The sequence below is a fragment of the Gallus gallus genome, chromosome 20 (assembly GCF_016699485.2).
Source record: "Gallus gallus isolate bGalGal1 chromosome 20, bGalGal1.mat.broiler.GRCg7b, whole genome shotgun sequence".
NCBI lineage: Eukaryota > Metazoa > Chordata > Aves > Galliformes > Phasianidae > Gallus > Gallus gallus.
This window is the reverse complement of record NC_052551.1, coordinates 7920759-7942412: the sequence shown is the minus strand read 5'-3', so window position 1 is coordinate 7942412 and position 21654 is coordinate 7920759. Positions and strand designations below refer to the sequence as shown.

General features: G+C 43.4%; 1 protein-coding gene across 2 annotated transcripts in view; it reads right to left on the bottom strand.

The window, feature by feature from the left end:
• The window catches only part of CDH4 (cadherin 4), a 417253-nt gene that overhangs the window by 53391 nt on the left and 342208 nt on the right, over window positions 1-21654 (bottom strand). For both annotated transcript variants that reach the window (NM_001004391.2, XM_040650680.2), the window contains one exon: window positions 17998-18170. In NM_001004391.2, coding sequence (NP_001004391.1) covers window positions 17998-18170 — 173 coding nt within the window. The remainder of the gene's footprint in view (window positions 1-17997; window positions 18171-21654) is intronic.

Here is a 21654-nt window from a genome sequence, read left to right as displayed (position 1 = left end):
ATCAACAGATGGAAATCCTCAGGCGGAAGGGGACATACTGGTTATTTATTTAAAGTGCTGCTGAGGTCTAACACAAATTTTCAAGAAGCATTCCATTTAGAACTAGCAGAGGTTTATTTAGCCCATGTTTTCTGTTTGTTTTCTATAATTTTTCATAGCAAAGCACATTTGCTACCAGTGCTCATTCCGAGCATCTTCGATTGCATATTCCCCAGCACTACCCTGGTTGCTACGGAGACCACAGAGATGCCACAAACAGCAAAGCTCTTCAGGTGTGGAAGAAATGTACAAAGGAGAGAACCATCCCACGGAAATGAGATCTTCCTGCCCTTCTACACAAGCATGGAAGATGGGTGAGGGCTATAGGAGGTATGATGAGCTGGGCCCTGCTTCTCCCCTTGCCTCCACGGCACTGAGCTGCTTTTCAGACTGCACAAAAAGCCACGCACCGTATCATTCTAGACTCAGTGCCAAAGAACATTTTCTACTTGGATTTGAATAACGTGAATATATTAATTAAAGTTGATAATGGCTGATAATGATTTCCATCAGCAGTAGAATGATGCTATATTTATCATTATCTCTGAGATTCTCGTACCTAGCTAATTTATACAGAGAAGACTTGAAGTAACGTGACTTGCCATCTTAACAACTTCTCTGATAACACCTTTAAAGTAACAGAACATTGTTTCCTCAGACAACTGAGTCTGTTTCTTGTTATGTAACAGAAAGCAAAGAGAGGAGATCAAAACCCCAAGGTTTCGCTTTAAGCTGGTTACCCTTCAAAAGGAGCTGATTTTGACATGCCACAGCGTTGGTAAAAATCTATCTGAGAACCATTTAGCATGCGTATTTATTACAGACATAGACTGTAGACACAAGTAGGGCTAAAAGGAAAAGGATATGGAGAGAGGAAGGGCTGAAACTGCCTCTTGGTCCCATCTAAGATCCAACAGGAGATGCCTCAGAGCCTGGGAGCCCTGCACATGTCTTCTCTGGCCTGAGCAACAGTACTTGAGCACAGCTCTGTGCACACTCATGGTTTGGGGTTGGTGGTATGCATAGCTTCTCATGGCCTTCAGGAAAGCAGCATCTTCCCTCAGGCTGTGCCCAGGGGTCTGTCAGAAGGGGAGCTTTGGCAGCAAGATGTAAGAAACTTCTTGCAAAAGCAAGAAAAGGTGAAGCAGGAACAGAGCTGGAAGATGTTTTCTGCAGTTCAGCCTTTCGGTCGGGATGGTGGAATGCCTGGGATCTTCCCTTGAGTAGGAAAAGAGGAGAAGCACCCACAGCCTCATGCTTCTCCAGTGGTGGGTCACAAAAGCTTAAAACCCAGCGGGATAGAATTCATGGCACAGCCTTTCGAGAAGCAAATGTACAGAAACGCAGTCAGACACTGCACATCAGCCAGGATCTGTGCTCCCGTGGTCCTGGAACTTAAAAACAGCTGAAACACCTCTGACTTTGGAATTTCTTTTCCTTTTTTTTTTTTTTTTTTAATTTTAATACCAAGCCACTGGATATACACCTGCAACTGAAAATTCTGTGGAAAGGAAAAAAAGGAATAGGAGATAAGCATTTGCTGTAAACCACATCCCAGCTTTACAGTGTGCATTCATGAAATATGCAGAACAGATTCACTTCTAGCTAGTAAGGGCAAGACTCAGATATACCAGTAACTGAGAAAGAGAGGCCAAAAGAGCTTGCAACACAAAATAGGAAGAAAACATCCCGGAACCTCAGAGTTCCTCAAAGCTGATGACATCACTGCTCATCATTCCATCAGACCCAGACTCAGAGAACAACAACAGGAATCTTCCTAAATATTTGTTGTTAAGATAAATCTAAAATGATTGTCTAGCACAATGTTAATTACATTGTACAGCAATCAAAACACAGACGCCGAGTCTAATGAATCCCTACTCTCACCTTTGGAACAGAACTGGAGTGCCTTGTTCACCTCCTTATTAGCGCATAAATATTCTAATTAGGAAGCAACTCCAGATGAATAGGATTAGCAATAAGGACATTTTAGACTAGGTACACAAGAGATACTCAAAACTCTCATGTCTTATCTAAGGCTCTCCTGACATTTATAATCATGTAGAAACGCTAAATTTACATAGCTCTGCCTAATTAGACATGGTTGCAATTATGTTGTGGGCTTTCTTTTTTTCCTGCCCAAGTATGACTTACACTGTCAAAACAGGAAGCAGGAACTGAATAGAAGCTCAGCAAGAAATAAAGGTATTTTCTGTTTTAATTTTTTTTTTCCCAATTTGAAATTCATGTTACAAACCCACTTTTTAGATCCTAGGCAGGAACTGGCTATTACAGATCTAAGTCCAGATCACTGCTGCTTTAAATGTAAAAATGAGCTTTAATCAGCAGCGCTTCAAGAGCAGGCACTAAAGCAGGCCAAACTCAGCAAAAGGTCACACATGCACTGCATGGGGTCAGTGGGTTGCTCCTGCTCTTGATGAGAGGAAGAAGCAAAGCTCCTTGAAACTCTCCCCCTGCCTATGTATTTTGCTGACCACTTTGTGCTTTTCAGACTGAGTCTCTCTCTCCAGCCAGAAAAAGCTGCAGTCTGACGGTGCTGAAGGAATTCTGCCCTTCTTGGTCTTCAGTAAGATGGTGAGAAACAGGTAATCCATCAGGCTGTATTTTCTGAGCAGCAACTGCTGGCATTATTGGGCGGGAAGCTGATAAATGATGTGTACATTATAGTAACTGTATTTCAATATATTGTCTCTGGTGTCTATAATCACAGATAGAGCTCTTTTACCTTAGCTCAGACATAATTCAAAGTAAGTGCTATGCACACAGTTCAACGCTGAGCGGAACCGTGGATATTTGAACTCGGTATCAGTATCAGCAGACATATGCACGGAGGAGACAGCCACACACACGTATGGACTGCCAGGATGGGGCTGTTAGGAAGTTTCTAGGGCAAACAGCCACAAATCCATTTCATTGACTGTTGAAGGTCTAATTCTCTCTGCGCCTACAGTCGTTGTTTATCGGAAAATCAGCACCTTATTTGACTCACGTCACGCTTCAAGCTCCACGCAAATGATGCTGGCAGTGACAGAGCCCTGGGAAGCTGTGCATTCTGGTGGCAAAGGTCAGTGGCCCTAAGCACAGCACCACGAAAGAATACTGTTCTTAATAAAGACTCAAGAGGAATAAGAATTCATTCAAAGAATGCACCGAGAATCTCCTGTTTACCGCTTAGCTGCTGGGAATGTGGGAGAGGTGGATAAAAGCCAGTTTTGCTTGTGCAGGTGTGAGAAAGCAAAAATTAGACAATTAAGAAAGTAAATTACCTCCTTTTCCAAAACTGAAGAGAAGGGTATCATACAGTAAGCCCATCCATGCAAACACACTCAAACTGTTCAATGGCCTAACAGGTCAGTAGCACCCACCAAGCCTAGGGTCAACCCAAAAACTGCTGAAGCCCAACTGCAGTCTTCAATGAATTTTAAATTCATGCTCCATTGAAATGGACAGATCTGGCATGTTTCTGAATATCTGCATGAAATAAGGGCAACTGTCTGCTTCTAAAAGGATGTAACCATATATATTCTCTTTCTGTAGGACATCAGCCCGATGCCCACTTTCTTATCAAGCTTTCTAATCAGGACTTGCATCAGTCATGATGGTTGGATCTGGAAGCTCATGATGACAGCCCAAGGAGTTGAAACAAAATCAATAACCATACAAACACCACTCCATCCCCTGCTCTGCTATATTTAAGATCAATCAATATGCATAAGTGACTAGCGCCAGGCACATCTGCACTAGTCTAGCACATAATCAACTTTGTCTTGTCTCAGCTTAATATAATTTTCCACCATATTAGCAGTCTTTATGATATCCTGTCTTTTCAAATAGACATAATTCAGAATCACTACATGGCTCAGTTGGACTATTTTAGTTGCATGCAGACCCACGCACACAAATTCACTCTTCGGTGACAGCCTCTCCTCGCTGCTGTGGTTGGGATTACAGCCACAGTTAAAGGGTTTGTGAGGAGGTGACACCCGAGGCCCCAGGCAGCTCCTGTCCATACCTCTGGCAGAACAACACACGTGTGGGTGTATAAACATATCCTTAACAGACTGGGAAAAGAAATGAAGCACCCGTTAAAAATTGCACACGCTTTTAATGACTTGGGTGAGGGCTGCTGTTGCATAATTTTGTTTAACGTTAATGTCCCTTGTTTGCTGTAAATTTCACACTGCGAAATTACCAGGGCAATTCTAATGGAGCTGAAGCCTACAGCTGCTCTCTATGATAAAGGAGTTAGTAATTATGAATTCCTCTGGGAAGGCACAGAAAGTCAAAGATCTCCCTCGGAAGCGTTCCCCGAGGAGCTGCTCGGCAGCGGGCTGCGAGGCGCACAGCCGCTCTGCAGAGCCGGGCACGGAGAGAGGGGGACATCCGTGCTGGCAGCCACAGCACCATCAGCTGCCATTCAGTCTGAAGGGACTGAGAGCTGAAGCCTGCAGCAGCCCGTGCCAAGAAGCGTTCCAACAGTCAAGGCAGAGCGTGGAAGTGGTAATTGTGTTTCAAGTTCAGATGATACCACGTAACTTTACATCTAAACACTAGCACAAGACGTAAACACCAAACACTGAGCTCAAGGAGTTCATGGCTGAAGTTCTGATGGATGTCTGCATCATGAGGGGATGCTGAATTGCATGAGCTGTTCTGCTTGGAATGGCATTTTCTATGTAGGTTGCTTCAAAAGTAATGCCTTCTATTTATTTTCATGGAAACCACAACAGGTACAATGTGCATAATAACACTATAGGACAGAGAAAATTCTCAGCCACAAAACACTATTTTTCAACATAGTCACCACCATTAGCTGTGCATTTTTGCCAGCGATGAACTGGAGTATGCGTGCTGCACTTGTACAAGTCTGCACCAGTGGAGGTGACCCACTGTCACTGCTGCCACTGCTGAAATGCACCACCCAGTACTTCACTGCGCTCACATCCACTGTTTGGTCTCTATAAACGTTCAGCAAGTGTCAACGAATGTCAGTGGGTGCCATGTTTTCCACACGGGGGAATTCAGTTCCACACCTTTGTTTCATATGCACTTCCATGTCAGACACCCTTGCGTCAGACTGCCCCTCTGCTGCCATCTGTCACATTGCAACAACATGAAATGGAATATTGGTGGGAAGGTTCAGCCTCCACTGCCATCCCACCAACATCCACCTCTGATATCATGGGCCAGTATAATCAAACAGGAGACATTATTTTTGGAGCAGTCAACAAATATCTCTCTGAATCCAGAGCTTATAACCTTTGCCAGACTTGACACGAGAAGTGGAAAAAGGGCAAGAACACTGCCTGCAGAAACTCCTGTCGCTGTGCACAAAAGACAGAGTGCTTCAGCCCCTTTGCTCAGCTGCAGCACCCCAACATTCCGGGGGCACAGAGGGGCTGCACAGCCCCAGCCCAGATCTGGCCTCCCCACGCTGCTTCGAGCGCAGCCCCAGCACACAGATCGCACTTCTGAGATGGCAAAGCAGCTCACTCCTGGTACAGAAAGAGGAGAAACCTAAGAAACAAAATCACCTAATGGAACAGACAAGCAGAATTTATTCTCTTGCTGCCCGTGCGTCACTCACAGTAACGTGGTGCAGTGTACTTCAGGCTTGTTTGCTGAGAACAAATATAATTCTTATTTATAATGCAACAAAGGATAAAGCAGGTTGCAGGTTTTCTGGTTCTGATAAGTGACTCTCTGATTATTTCTTCAATAAAAGCCATCGTGTCTTTCAGATTACTCTTTCATGTTTCATTCCTGTTTGGAACAGAGAAGCTGCAGAGGAGCCCCTCCGTGCCCTGAGTCACTTTGTTTATTTTCTCATTTACAAAACCCAGGGGCCCACTGGAGAACACTTCAGGGGTACTTAAGAACTTCTGAGCGCTGGGTTGAGCTGCGTGGACGGGGCTTGTAGTGGAGCGTAAGCAACGCACGGCTCCGGGAAGCGTCATCAGTTATCAGGTAATTGCCTCCTGAGAGATGACGATGCGCCAGCAGCAGGCGGGGTTGTTATCACCGCGGATCCTGACACGGCACTCCGCTCCAATAGCAAGAATCTGGCTTTCCGAATAAACAGCTTAGCACGATGCTGTTGGGATGGCTGTCAGCGGCCCCCCAGTGCATCAGCATGCTCCAGGCACGACTGGCTGGGCTGAGAGGGGGTGAGAGATGTTAAATGCAAAGTAACCATCTGCTCGGACTTCCTACTTTTAAATTTCTCTTGCAAAAAAATCGATCATGTTATTTACTGCGTCTTCTTTTAAGGTATCTCTCACCCTATCATTTAGAAACACAAAACACACGAAGGCTGGGATTTTCTGTGTCAAAGTGTCCCATTGAAATTCAAACACCTCCTTCTCACAGTCTGTGCAATGCTGTGAAGTAAACAGGGCCTGGACCTCATTGCACAAAATCCCCCAACAAACTGAATGTTTATGTAATGGTGTACGTATTTAGGGCCGCTCCGGAGAGATACAGCTGGTTAGACTTGAAAATAACTGCCTGTGTGAAAACACAAACAATAATTTATGTAACTTTAAATGAGCTTTCGCAAGATGTTTTGATGCGTTTTCCCTGAGTGCTCCCCTGCACATCTACTTATTAACTACGCTGTTTACCCTGCCTTATTTCCTATGGACACTGTAAGAAAGCACCAGGTCTGTGCTCCTCTCTCAGCAGCATCTGGGGTCAGCACAATAATGCAAAATCCATTTCTCAAACCTGTCAGTCAGCCTTTGAAGACGCTGTACTGCAGGCGATGGTCACTCCGAGTTACATTAATAGGTTCTTATGGTGAACAGCGGAATTAGCTCTCAGCAGAACATCCCTAAATACCCTTTTTGATATGGTAGGATGACAGCAGTGGCAGAGACCATACAGAGAGCTGAAGAGGCCCAAGGATGAAAGCAGCTGAAGAACGTTACAGTTTTTTTTCATCGGAAGTCACTAATGGTGAAACTGCTCCCAAGGAAGGGCATTCAACATCTCTTACTTGGAATTTATTCTTACATTGCAATACAGACTCTTTTTTAATGGTTTGAGACAACTTTTTAAAAAATTGATCTTTTTATAATGCCAAACATCATTTTAGAAGGCCGATATCAATGTGACATTTTTGTTGCTATTAAAATAAAGATCCGTTGGTTGTTTTTTTTTTCCCAGATTTTCTTCTGATCGGTAATTACGATTTTTTAGATTCATTAATTTGACCTAATCTGGGGGCGGGGAACTCTTGTGGGGCGTCTCATGCCCAACCGGGATCATCTGCACAAATGGCTGCTGCGGCTGCTGCAACCTGTACTGACAAGGATGTAGCTGAGATTTTCTCTAGCTCTCTCTTTCAGGTTGGATATTGGAACTTCTTCACAGAGAGAGCAGCGATGCAGTGGCACAGCTGCCCAGGGAGGTGGTGGGGTCACCATCCCTGGAGGTGTTCAGGAACTGTGGAGATGTGGCACTGAGGGATGTGATCAGAGGGCACAGTGGGGTGGGCTGGGGTTGAACTTGGGGATCTGAGGTCTTTTCCACCCTTAAGGATTTCAGGATTCTATGCTTCTCTCCAGCTTGTGCGCTCAAAGAAGTGCTGCTGTGACAAAAGCAGCTCCAGGTGGGGCTTCAACCAAAGACCCATCCAATGTCCTGAGATTTCCCTGGTCTGCAGGCTATTTTAGCAGCACTGGTAATGCCAGCTCATGGAATTCAGCTTAGATATGTCGGTGTGAGCCATAGCCAGAGCAGGGATTGCTTTGTAAGCAGGCGAGACATTGAACACGAGACGTGTTCATTCGGCACTTCTCCAGCCCATGCTGAAGGAAGCTGCCTTGCTTCTCATCTATAGGGCACATTTTTGGATAGTGAGGAATCCCAGTAATCCTTTAAGTTTTTCTCTTTATGCTTAAAGATATATTCATTCAAGCCGCATCTTGGTGCTGATTTGCAAGCAAATGCTGTTCATTACCTTTTCTGCCAAACATCATGTCTTCTGGAATCAAACATCTAGGGGGGAAAAATGCACATAATTGGCAAATCTAATAACACATTTCCCATCACACTCCTCTGCATTGCCACGGCTACAGAAAGATGGAATCAGCCAAGATGAAAGCGTTTTTAGGGCTGAAGTTTAATGGCTAAAATAATTGCAGAAACGTACACATCTCCAAAACAAACCACTTCCAGAATGAATAACACGTTGAGTAGCCTCTCATCTGCTACTTCAGTTCACCTCAGTACAGGCTCTCCTGTGAGCAAAACACATCCAGCATACTGTAGGATGTTTCAGACCCTGCAGACCGGTACAGCTGGAACAGCTCCTCACTGCTGCAGACACTGCATGGTTTGTAGACCTAAACAAAGAAGGATGCATTTCTGCTCCTCTTATCTCTTTGAAATTCACCTTGAGAAGGTGAAGACGGTGCTTTGTAAGCGGGCATTTTATTTTGCATGTGTTTGCTTGGCGGGTATCAAATCCCCTCCTCAGAAAAGCAAGGATCTACCAGAAAAGTGATACCAATTCTGCAAGAGTTGACCTACGAAACAACAGATGTCAGCCTGGCCAGTCTACCCCTGGCTGAGAGCATCTGCCCAAATTTTAACCACCAAAACAAGATTCTTCCTTTTAAACTGAGTTGCATATTGGTATGGATGTGAAACTGCAATCTATTTATTTTTCATAAAGCTGTATAATTAAGACTGTAAAGGCCAGCTTATTGAATGCCTGGATAATATGAGTCACCAGGTTTTATCCAATTAGTTCCCCTTCTAAATTTTAGCCATTAGATATAAGGTCACTCAGTATGTGACCTGTTTACTTTAACTGAAAACTACATTTATTTTTCTAGAGAGTCATTCAAAACAGAAAGCATTTTAAGCATAAGAAATGAACTGCTTGAATAAAACATAATTGTACTGACACATACTCTACTTAATGAGGATTTTTTACATTAAATCCCCACTGATTTTAAAAAATTGGAATAAAAGAACAACAAGGAAAAGGAAAATATTTAGCCTAAGAAATAGGGGAAAAAAAGTGAGATTACTATGATGAGAGAACAGCGTCTCACTGCTCTGCTACTACCAGCTCCTAGGTGCTTTAATGTGCAGCTCTGGGAAAAGCAACACACAGCTCTTGCAAGTGACACCGGGTTGGCTTTATCCAAGAGATCCTCTCTCAGTCTGCAGTCAATGGAGAATATTCCAAAGTGTGGTACCTGAGGCTGTGTGCGATAACTTGTAGCCAGGCTGGTGATGCTTTGGAAGCATCAAACAACAACAGTTGCTCTCCCCTTCAAAGAGCTATCTTCTGCACCCTTTTTGGATACTAATTAGTACAGAACTCAATGAATTATACAGTATTAGTGGTGCAGAATAGCAAACTCCCACATTTGTATCCCATTTCACACATTTTGGTCTTTTTGGAAATATTACAGTCCCAACAACTACATGCCCTGTGATCCTGCTGCTATTCCAAAGCTCTGCTGAGATGCACTACAGACACTAGATACACTACTGTGTAACTCAGCATTACAGAGCACACAATGGTCTCTCCTTTGTTTATACTGATAACTTTCCATTTAAAGAATACTCTCTGGATACAGGACTCCGTCTTCTGACAGTGACGTGTCTTTGCACTTAAGTTGTTTTTTTTCTTATGCTTTGTTAGGAAAACTCATTGCTGCAGACTGAAACACCTTGTAAACTCAGTCATCCTCTAGAAAATGTGTCAGCGCTGATATTTTAATAAGAAATGTAGTCAAAGATGCTTATGGGAATGGGTTATGTTACTAAACAAATACCACTGTAACTAGAAAGAAAGAGTTAACAAAGCCTCTCTTTAAAATGCTAATAACAGACAATGGTCTGTGGATAAGTTAATTAGCGGAGCCAGCTTGTGTTTAATTATTTCACTTGACCTGGTGCAGATTTAGACAATAATCCCTTTAGAGAGGGGAATGGGCTGCTGGAAAGTATGCGATGTATCAGAGAAAAAACTTTAAATCTGCCTGAGCTGAGCAGGTAGGCTTCTATCTAAAATTGGAAAGATACACTAGTCTCTACTGTACGACAAGCTCAAATGGAAAACGAAATGCAGGTCTGAACCAGAGAGATTATGCTAAGGACCTGGTGAGCTTTCCACTCCAATACTTAATATTTTTTTCTCTTCCCATTCAGCTGGGATTTTACTATTGAATAATGTATAAACCAACCCACCATAGGAAGAGGTGGGATTTTATGAGCAACTTGAAACAAGTGCAACCAGACTGTACCAGAACTCTCAGAACGTACTAAAATGTGTGTCATGAAAGAAAAGGGTCTGTAGGCCGATTAGTATATGTGGAATTTTCATACAGGAGAGGCTCTGAAGATTTCCGCATTTCAAAAGAAAAGAAACCAAACGTGATTAAGTTGGGTATCAGTCCTATTCTTCCTCAGACTCTATAATCAAATCCAATTAAACTCGAAGGTTTGTTTTACCTGAGTAGGTCAACCCCAAATCATGTAGCTTTTCAATTTGATAACAGCTCTTCAGCAGCGTGCCCAAATATGAATAAGAAGTCATTAGTTTAGGAAGTGAATCAGCACAGACTCCTGCAGAAACTGTGGCATCCTCATGCCAGCAATACCTGAAGGAAGCCAGATGGATACAAGAGAATAAGCCAAATGAAAGAAAGAAAAAATAAAACCAAAACTGACCTGGGAGCTACTTCAGCAGTAAATAGCTTCATATACAATGTGTGAGTGTCAGTCAAAGGGTAGGACTCAATTCTTGGTGGAATTCACTCCGCGGGAGATGTAAACTGGTTGTAGGTTACCTTCGTGCACTCTTTCTGTCTGTTCTGTGGCTGGAGCATCCTCCTACATGTACATTCAGACAGAACACAGTGCACAGGGACCTGAGATGAAAAACTTCACAGAACAACTAGACTGATGAAAGCAGTATTGTTGTTCCATTTGGTTTTCTTTATTAAAAATGTAACGTGATGGGGAATTAAATGCTGGGACAAGAGCAAGACAACTGCAAGCCACCTGTCAGGTGCTCACTGCAGAGAAAAGTGCTGTGGAACTCAGGTGGCATCCCCATCAACAACTCTGACAGCCACAGGCCATAAAGCTTCTCATCATAGAACTGTGACAGATGAAGCCCCCTCAGCTACTGCAAGCGTGAAACTAATCTCTGAGACTGATGGCATGGCAAAAAAATGATGGGTCCTTCCTCATCCCTCATGAACCACTGCAATGTTCTCCTCCCTTGAAGGGCAGGAGCTGGCTGGAGAAGCCAGTGTGCCCCAATCATGAATAGGGCACTTCAGCAAAGTCAATAGCAACAGAAAGAACTGCTAGAGGTGAGTTCAAAATCAGCATTAATAAAATGTTAGAGCAGTGAGGATTTGTAGGACTGCTGTCCTGGCAACATGTTGGCCATCATTGTCTGAATCCCAAGGAATTCATGGTGCACAGCTGAAATAACAGGAAGAGCATGATAACCATCAGTTTGAGCTGCTGCTTTAACCAAACAGGCACTGTATGGCCACACTACTGCAGGATGTGCAAACTGCTCCATCCCCAAAAGCAGAGGTGTGAGGGATGGAATGTCAGATAGCTATTGGTCAGGGGCCAGCAATGCAGGCTACCATGAAGTGCGCTCTGCCTGTCCAGGCACCATGATTAACTTGTGTTCTCTGCTCTGTCTTACTTCCTTCATTAGTGTTTATCTTTGTGAATGCTATTAACATCCAAAAGCCCCAGTGACAACAGGGCCATTAGTGTTAAAGTGCAGGGAGGAGAATGGCTGGAGAGGAAACCAGAGCTAGGCTGAGCTCCTGCTTACACAAACCCACATCCACACCATGCCAGCAGGTCAGCACCATTTGTCCAGTTCATTGCATCTGTGTCCTGATCAATGTGCAGCTAAATTGCTTTTAATTTTTATTTTTGAGGTAAACACAATGGCTATTTCCCTCTCTTGTCATTGGTCTTCCACAGTTTCCAGCCTATTTACAAGCATTTTTTTTTTTTGAAAGCTCTTTTACTCTTTAAAAGTTCTTACTATCATCTCCAAGGCCCTTCCTCCCACCCCCCACCCCCTTTTTTTTTGGTGTGATACTTGCTCATGTTTTTACCCTCCAGGCCCTCTGCTCTATCAGTTTCACAGTTCTACCTGGCTATCAGTACCACCTAGCTATCAGTTTTATAGCCAAGGAAATCCAATCAAAAATAATAAGACATGAAGCAATGCTGGGCCAACAGCGTACAGAGCAGACCGAAGCCCTTCCCATGTGCTAACTTTCACTGAGTCAAATTACTACGAGTGGCCCTCCACTGGGCACACAATGCATTTCCAAAGGCGCTAAATGGTGTTAATAAAATGAAACTTCTTTACTGATGAATGGGAGTGCTCCTTTCCATAATTTGCTGAAAAAGGTCATTCCTGCCTGTAATGAGAAAATGAAATGCATGCTGGAGTGATGGAGCAAGCTCAAATCAGTCCTACATATGATGCAGAAACATAAACCCGAATCAAGCATAAATCTACTGGCTAAATTCAGCTTATGGCTAATCAGCTCTTCCTTTGACAGGATACGCTGCTGTAGAAATGGGATAATTTTGTAACTGAATAATTTAACCAGTTTTATCTTTAAGTGATAATTTCAGGCATATTAATACATAAAGCCTTATTACTTATATTTTTTTATTACATGGACCTGAAAATCCGCAGTGTATCAAGAACAGCACAGCATTCAGTGATAAGGGACATTTATCAGTGTTTTTCATCCCCCAGAATGTCTTTATGCTTCACCCATCCCTGCGATGAAATGTGGCCCATGTGTGGTTTCTCAGGAGCGAACACAGGCAAAACACCTTGGGAGCCTGCAAGTCTGGAAGCCAACTATGGGGGTTTGTGGTCCAAGTTCATAGAAATGGGCTGTTTGGCCAGAGGAAAGCTTCCTGGTGCAGCAAGCAAGGCTCTGTCTTACCCGCTTGCTGCAGTTGGTGTATTGGGTGGTTTGAAGGGACAAACCCAACTTAGAAATGTTGTATTTGGGCAATCTCAAACCAGCGGGATGCTGCCTATGAGATATTCCACAAAGGACAAATTGTAGCAAACGAAATGCTATCAAACAAATTCCCATCACCTTGTTTACTCTCATTCAACATCTGAAATAAAGTCAACAAGGAGATTTTGAAAAGATACTGCAGTGACCTGGAGATACTGTAGAATCATTCAGGTTGGAAAGACTACTAGGATCACCTAGTCCAACCATTAGCCCATCCCACCATGCCACTAAGCCATGTCACTCTGTGTGACATCTACTTGTTTCTTGAACATGTCCAGGGATAGTGATCCACCACCACCATGCTGATGCCTGACCACTGTTTCCTAGAAGAAATAGTTCCTACAGATTGTAAAACCAATCACAGCTCAGGCTTTGCAGGGGCAGGGTACCACATTTTTTTTCTCTTTAACATAATTTTTCAGAATTCTGCTCTAACACAAATGCGTATTTGCTCCAAGACTACAGTGTTGGAAAAGAAATCAACAGTCTCTACCAATAAGACTGTTTCCCCCTTCCCCATCCAAATCCTGCCGCTTCATCCATAAATAAAATAAGGCACTAACTCAGCTACTGGCAAGCGCTCCCTTTTATCTTCCGCTCACTTAAGGAAGGCTAGCAACATCACATTTTCGGAAAGCCAAGTGTAGTAATCATAGAATTGGATTTCATGTATTTTTAAAAACATTTGCAGCAGCAGAGCTCCAATCACTTTTAAAAGAAATAGAAACATTCAGAAATTCTGAGGAAGCAGCTCACAGCTCCTGACTGCCTTCATTTCTTTAGCACCAGACGAACATGCTAGGAAGGGTTTCCTTTCAAAGAAGGGCTCAGAAAGTTAGCAACATTACGCTACAAGCACCGCAGAGCCCAAACACTTATTATCTCAAATAAGCCTGGATGACATTTGAGATATCTCGACGTTTATTGGCCTGCCAGCAGAGCATGGAATCAACCAGCCCCTTTTCTCTCATATCTTTTTCTTCCCTTTCTTTCTTCCTTGCTTGCTCCAAGTCTGCGATCATAAAATATTTAATGGCAGCTCTTTAGAGACGATATTGCATGTACTATAGTCCCAGTGCAGGTTTATGGTGCTACTGAGACAGATATTCTGCCCCCAGAGAAATCAGAAGAGCTGACAGACCTGCATCACTGGACTGGGAGCTCACAGGTGGCCGCCAGACCCCAGCATGAGCAGGGATGGGCAAACAGAGCAAACATGAAGAACAGCTCTGGTCCCTTTGCTTTTGTTATAAGGAGAAATGCTCCTTTTCAGAACTGAAAAGAGCAATACCAATGTTCTGACTGAACAAACATCTGACTGAGCCCCACCTGGGGACAGCCGACCCATTTCTACCTCTTGTTGTTTTCTTCTGAGAGGAGAAAAAAAAGAGCAATGACGTCTGGAATTCAGATAAACTGCTCAATTGAGCTATCTCTGGGTTAGCAGTTTCTTGTAGCACCACCCGTTTCTGCAGCAGCCTGCCATAAATTAAAGAAAATTGCATGGTTCCCTCCACCACTGAACTTTGTTACAACCTGCCCATCTCCCATGTTCACAGCGGTCCCTTTTAATTTTGTACTCCAATCATGATTTCATCTTTCCCCCCTACGTTTCCTAAATCAGCTACAAATGTAATACATTTTCTTGACATTTCCTGTATTCGAGAAAGTATCTTCTTTTAACATTCTCATCTCAGCCCAGTTGCTTGAATGTACATTTGAACCTCTGCCATACACTAAATCCCTATCATTTTCCCTATTAGTTCAGAGGTAGAAGTTTCTTTGTTCCACCTTTGGCATTTCTTCACCCTCAGGTATCCAGGAGCTTAAATGAGACTATTGCCAACCTGTCCTCCTATAATAATTTTTATGAAGTGCAGTCCAATTATCTTTATCTTCCTTGGGGATCCATTCAGTGGTAATGAGAGGATGGACACAGAGCATTGTAACCATATTTACATCCAGATGAATGGGAACCAGGTAAGATAAATTTAAAGCCATCAGTATTTTAATACCTCAGCTTTTCATTTTGCTATACTGCATGTCAGACACATTTAGAGGGATCAGCACAATTTTAGAGGCTGAGTTTTTAATTTCCTCCCTTGGTTTGTGGAAATGAGGGCTTAGAAACAGCAGCAAACGACATGAATTTGTCTTTAAGTAGGATTCTTGCAGGTTAACAGAAACACGTCTCACAGCACAAAGCAAGATAGAAAGCTTAGTCCAGCTGCTTGGACACTTCTTGAATTGAACATAATGGAAGAAACCAATAAATAACAAATCCCTAAGTGGAGATGCTGAGAGCACTAGGTTAGAGAGCACACAGAAGAGATGCTGAGCTAGAAACACCGGTTTGGAAGCAACTTTTCTCCCTTTTGAAAAACAAAGGTTGGATCTGGAATACGGAGCTGTCCCTCTGACACCACACAGTTCTGACTGTTACCTTCACACCTGCTTCAAGGCACCTCTGCACTGCAGTAGCAAAGTGGAAGGATTGGACCGAGACCGCAAACTTGGTTTCCTTTCAACACAGCTTAAAGTAACAGTGTTATAGGCACTGATAAACGTGTCAATAAGCATTTGGAGAAATAACTGGTATCCAGGGAATTTATCTTGGCTGTAGTAGTTTCAGCTGAATAGGTCAGATTTGTTAACATTTTAATTTACACAAAGCTGCATTCCAAATACCGCTCTTCGGCTCCTTTTCCTAATAACAAGAAAATGTCAGTAGCTAAACCAAATTTACTCCTAATAGCTTTCTCAAGACTTGAGGAAAAACAAACAAAAACAAAAAAACAATCTGCGATACAGTCATGGGAGAGCTTAAACACATTTTTCAATTTAGACCTAATATAATTTTATGTTAATAAAATAGAAACCTTCCGTCGATTCCAGATGTAAGCCTGAAAGGCAGCAGAGAGCACTGGGAACGAGCATGCCCCATAGCTGCAGGGCAGCCCCAGGATTGTGCCCACAGCAGCTTGTTCTGCTCGCTCCCACTGTCCCTTGCTCACCCTGCTATCAGCTGTGGGATGCTCAGCACCACATTTCCATACACAAAGTGCCACCTCGCTGTCATTTCCCAGACCTGGTGCAACAGGGGGACGAACACGAAGCATACGGTTATCTTGTAAGTTTTAATATCTTCCAGATGCAAGGAGATAAATCTGAAAAAATATCATCGTTGTGGCTTACCCTTTCCCCTATTTATCACCTGCCTCTTTTTTTTTTTTCAGCTGATTTCTTGAGATTAAAACTTCTCAACCTGCTATCACAGTCCATGTCTCTAAAATTAATATAAACCTATGACCTCTCCTTATCTGTAAAGCCCTACATTAAAGTGCTCGCCCCTACTGATGTCAGGGGGACAATAAAAGTTATGTCATTCTCTTAAAGCCATTGTTTTTCTGCCAGAACTCAGTTCCTTCCTCTGGGTCTCCTCCTGCTGTCCCCTCGAGGGCCAACCCCATTGCTCTGTACCCTTCGTGCAGCACCGAAGCAACAAAGCAGCCCCAAGCAGGCAAGGAAAGGGGCACAAGTCATTGAGTTCTCCGTGCTGATGTATGTGAAGTTTGTGAAGATTGTGCAATGACTGCTGATGAACACTTATTTACACAACATTAATGATGTGCACAAAAATGCACACCAGCCATTTTCTGTCAAAGCACTGCAGTAGGGTTGATGGGGCTGACCTGGCAGGAAAGAAAGCACCATGTGCTGGAGGGTGTCATCTCCCTGTGCTGGTGTCAGCAGCAGGGACCCATGTGCACCCATTCGGTCCTTGCCAGCAGTTGTGAGAGAGGAAAGGAGAGAATGGAAGAACAAACCCAATTTCTGATCCCTTCTCTCAGAAATGCACCCCTGACGCCCTCAAAAATGGATTTTGACAGACTTCTTGTCTCTGGGGACTGCCTGAACTCAAACACCTGAGCTGAAGGCTACACAAGGCCTTACTTCTGTATTGGCTGCATCAGCATACTATCAGTGGCCATCCCTTCAATGAACAAACGACCCTTCCTATCACTTACAAGTTGATAAAAAAAAAATATCTCCCAACTGTACTGGACAGGTGACCCCCCAGAAAGCATACAATCCAAGTGGGAAAAAAGGCAGAATTTAAGTTCTCTCTTCACTTCACACCCACAGACTGCTGCCTCCTCCTTCACGGTCACTCCAACCCACCACTGATGCTACGCTGATTTTTGTTTAATGTTGAATATTCAATGCTTTCTCCTTGAGTTATGCTCAGAATCAAAGAAGGCAGAGCTGTAAGAATCATACTACATAGCTCATACTAACAGAGCATGTTTCTGTCCTTTGAAATGATATTTCTTCTATATTTGGAGAAGCTGTACCTTGTAAAATGCCAAGAAGATGAGGTATTAAAAACAGAGTTGCACACAAAACCAAAATCACAAGGTTGATAACATACACCAGAAGACATTTTCCTAATCTGGAAATGATACAAGAATGCCATCATGAAACATGCCAAGTGTGTGGAATACAGGCTGTGTAACTACTTCCAAAGATAATATAAAGTGAGTTAAGCAAGACAGGTCTAGAAAGGGCTACAGACATATACCACTTTATCTTTTCCACGACAGAAGGAGGATAAATGCCAATTTATTCATCTCCCTGTTCCTTCTGGATTTTCTACATCTTTGAGTTGTGCACTGTTACACAAGGTAAATACCAGCATCCTGACTTGGAAGATTCTCCCAGAGTTTCATCAACCACTATGTATTAAGACAACCAAAGCCACCATGCCCCACAGTCACGGCAGAAGCAAAGACCACGAACTCCACACCACAACCCAACTTCCATAGAGTTTGAATTCAGGATACGATTGGGAACTTGGTGCGGTGGTGTTCAAACTCACCTCCCTGTCAAGGCCAGCAGCCACGGTGACGATATCTCCTGTCTCGCTGTTAATGGTGAACATGTTCTGCGATGGGCTCTGGGGGGTCTGAGTCACGATCCGATATCTCACCATCCCGTTCGCTGTGGTGCTGTCATCAGCGTCATTCGCCGTCACTGTCATCACGTAGGTACCTTGGAACAAGGGAATGCAAAATGCCAGGATTATCTCTTTGCACAGCACATTGCAGGCCCATTGGCTCAGGGGTGTGCGTTTTACTCGGAAATGCAGGGCGACCACGTCCCGTTTCAGTCTAGACAAGGTGAGGAATACAAAAATAGCAACAGTGCTGAGATTAGATGATCTGCAAGGAGACTGATTACATGTAGCTGATATACAGAAAGAAGGTACATGGGGATATCGATGATTAACTTCTAATTCTTTCAGTGATTGTGAGTCTCAGGGCAGCACTTTTTTTTTTTTTTTTTCCCTGCAATTTCATATAGATTCTCCTAGGAGATATTTTTCCACCTACCAATCATTGCATTCACAGGCATTCAAAAGTATTTCTAGAGTTTAACAGAGGAAAGCCTGTTAGAATTCCCAGCAGTTCCAGAAGGACCCCATCAACATGCCCTGGACACCACCAATAGGCCCAGTGTAGCAAGCAACCTTCTGCTGCCTCCTGTTTGGGAGAAACGTCCATCCTTCCAGCTCCTTCCAGAGGAAAAAAAAACATTTCTGCTGAGCAAATGGAACAGCTGCTGCCCAGCAGGATGGAAAATCAATGATTTGGTATGTGTGGCCAGTGATGTATTGAATCATTGGTTTGTTTCTTGCTAATCATCAGTGTCTTCATTTGCCTTGCAAAAAAAAAAAAAAAAAAAAAAATCATCCCTACTTTCTAGATACAGTTGGGAGTGCACTGATGCACTGTCAGACTCATTATCACTGGAGTTTGGCAGCAGGGTGTTTTGTTAAAGTGGGAAATTGTAATTATGAGGGTAAAAGATGTTACTTGATTGGATGGACTCCTGCAGCTGCATGGTCCTGTGACCCCCCAGAGCTCATAGGGCCCAGCTTTACACTTGTTATGTTGGTTGAAGAGAAAGACTGAAAGGGCAGACGCATGCTGCTTGCAAAAAGCAATCTGCAACAGTGTATGAATCTAACATATGAGACCTGAAGAGGAGGAGTGGGAGGCAGAGCGAAACCAGACATAGCCCTGTTTAATGACCATCAGAAACCAACAGCATCACTGGAGAGAGAGAATTTACCATGTGTACGCTGCTCATTTGAGAGCCCTAAACGGGATGAGACACCTTATGAGCGTGTCAAACTCGAGGAGATGCAAAGTTGTCCCAACAAGAATGTGGGCTCAAGACACAGCTATGAGTTTTGCAACAAGCTGAGCTCATTCAGCCTGCTCTGTTAGATGTGAGCCACTAGCAAACTGGAGGCCATAGAGCTACATGAGCATTGCATTGTGTCTGATCTAACAAGCCCAGCTTGGTCACAAAATTAACCAGTTTACAGCTCAGGGAGAGCCCTAAGATCTAGGGAGCTTGTATCTGTTTGCAAGAGAATTAGAAGAGCTACCCCATGCTGTAAATCAGCAGCTCTAATCAATGGCTGCAGCACACTAGGATCTGTAGCCTAGTCAAGTGTCCTGAAGACATTCAGTATGAGAGCAACACCCCAGCATCTTCCCCAGGTCTGGGAAAACAACACTTTTCAGCATTAGCAAGAAGTGGCTTCCTAAGTTTGTGTTTTAGCTATGTGGAAAATTCTTGGCTGAACTTTTTCCATCCGGCTCCATCAGGGCTCTTTTTGTTCTCTGTGGTGATACATATCCCTGAGAGTTCTTTAGTTCAATAAGAATTATAGATTAAAAAATAAATGAATGTGTAAGGCAAATTCTAATGATGAATACATTCCTATCTTTCTGCACTAATCCCGATTCACATTTGTGAAATGAAAACAAACTATTCAACATCTTTAACGTTTTCCCAATCAATAAACTTTGGGAGACGGAAGGAGCACTGAATTGAAACAAGGCTGCACAAACAAAGCATTTTCTCTTTTCTCTTAAAACATTCTTTTTTTTGCTCTTTTGCAAAACCAGTTATCATGAGCCAACTGATACAAATAAAGAAGCCATTCCTTAGATAGGTACAGGCGAAACGTACAGGGGAAATTTAAATAGGAAATATGCTGAATGAAGAGATGTTTGATTTGAGATCTATGTTATCTTAATGCATTCTATACAGAAAATATCTCTGAACAGAATGTCAAAACCTGGGGCTAATGAAAGCAGAAGTGGAAGAGGAAAACAGAGTCTATTTTAGGACGTGCAGTCTTAGGACATACTCCAGACAACAGGTGGTATTTTGTGATTCTGTTTTAGTGCAGCTCAGAAAGAAAAGTTATTGGTTTTTTTTGGGTTCAGTTGAATACACCCCACTGTTCTGAAAGGGTCTCTCAGACTGCACCACAGTTTCCAAAACAAACCTGGGCATGAGGGAGATGGTGAGTTCCCAGCCTGGCAAAGGAGTTGCAACTGTGGAGGACATGGGGTGACCTGATGGTAGCTCTGCTATGAATGAGGCACACGTATATATATTGGCTGTCCTTCACTCTTTCCCTGACCTTTTCTGCCTTGCTTCATTTGGACCACTGGACCGAGCACATCTGCTCCAAAACAAATGGGTCTTTCAGCAGCATTTGACCTACATCTCCATAAAGGGAGAAGAGACTGGACAAATGTCTAAAGTCATGAACAGAGCACCAGGGAGCTGTATTTCAAGTGGCAATCTGCTCCCTCTCTAACTCATATCTTTAATTTCCCATATGAAACTCAACCACAGAGAAAATAAAGAGAGGAACTAGGCATTAATTACTAACTTGTAACTTAATAAAGCATCCTGTGCAAAGGGCCCTGCATGGCTGCAGCACTCTGCAGCACACGATGGAAATCCAACAGCTCTTCCTTCCCCAGCTCTCTGCTGCTCCCCAGGGGGGGTTGTCTGCCCAAAGTCTGCTGGAAACCAGTTGCAATTGACTCCTTTCTTCCTGCAGACTGCGTGGCGGCTGGGAAGAGCTGATCTGTCCATCCTGGTTCCTGCATGCAGACATTTCCCACCTGGCTGTGCTGACCCAAGGGCAGCAGCCTGATGGCATCCCCTCATGCCATCCCCAAGGAGTGCTCCCAGGGGGCTGCTGCTGTGACCCACGCTCACCGCCAACATCCTGCTCAGATTTTTGTACATTTGTTCTGCCTTTAAGCAAGATGTATCCTCTACGTACTGGTGTGCTGCAGCGAGTGGCATAAACATATATCTGTGTACAAGAATATTCAGCAGAGTGCCGCTGATATATGCTGCTACAGTGCCGAACATCTTCTGGGTGCCATAAAAAGTCTCCGACTACAGTAAGGTGGTTGGTGATGATTTACCCACTCTATAGTAAATAATGACATGTTTCTATATCCTATGCATGGAGATATATCTTCATATACTTTATATTAAAATAAAGGAAATACACCCTCATAGCCAGCCTCTATTACTGCACAAATGAGGCAAACAAACAGTGGCAGACTGTACGTTTCCTACACACTGGAGGACTGAGGCTCAGATTGTTAGGATTGAAATGAAAAAAATTCTAAGCAATGTACAGACT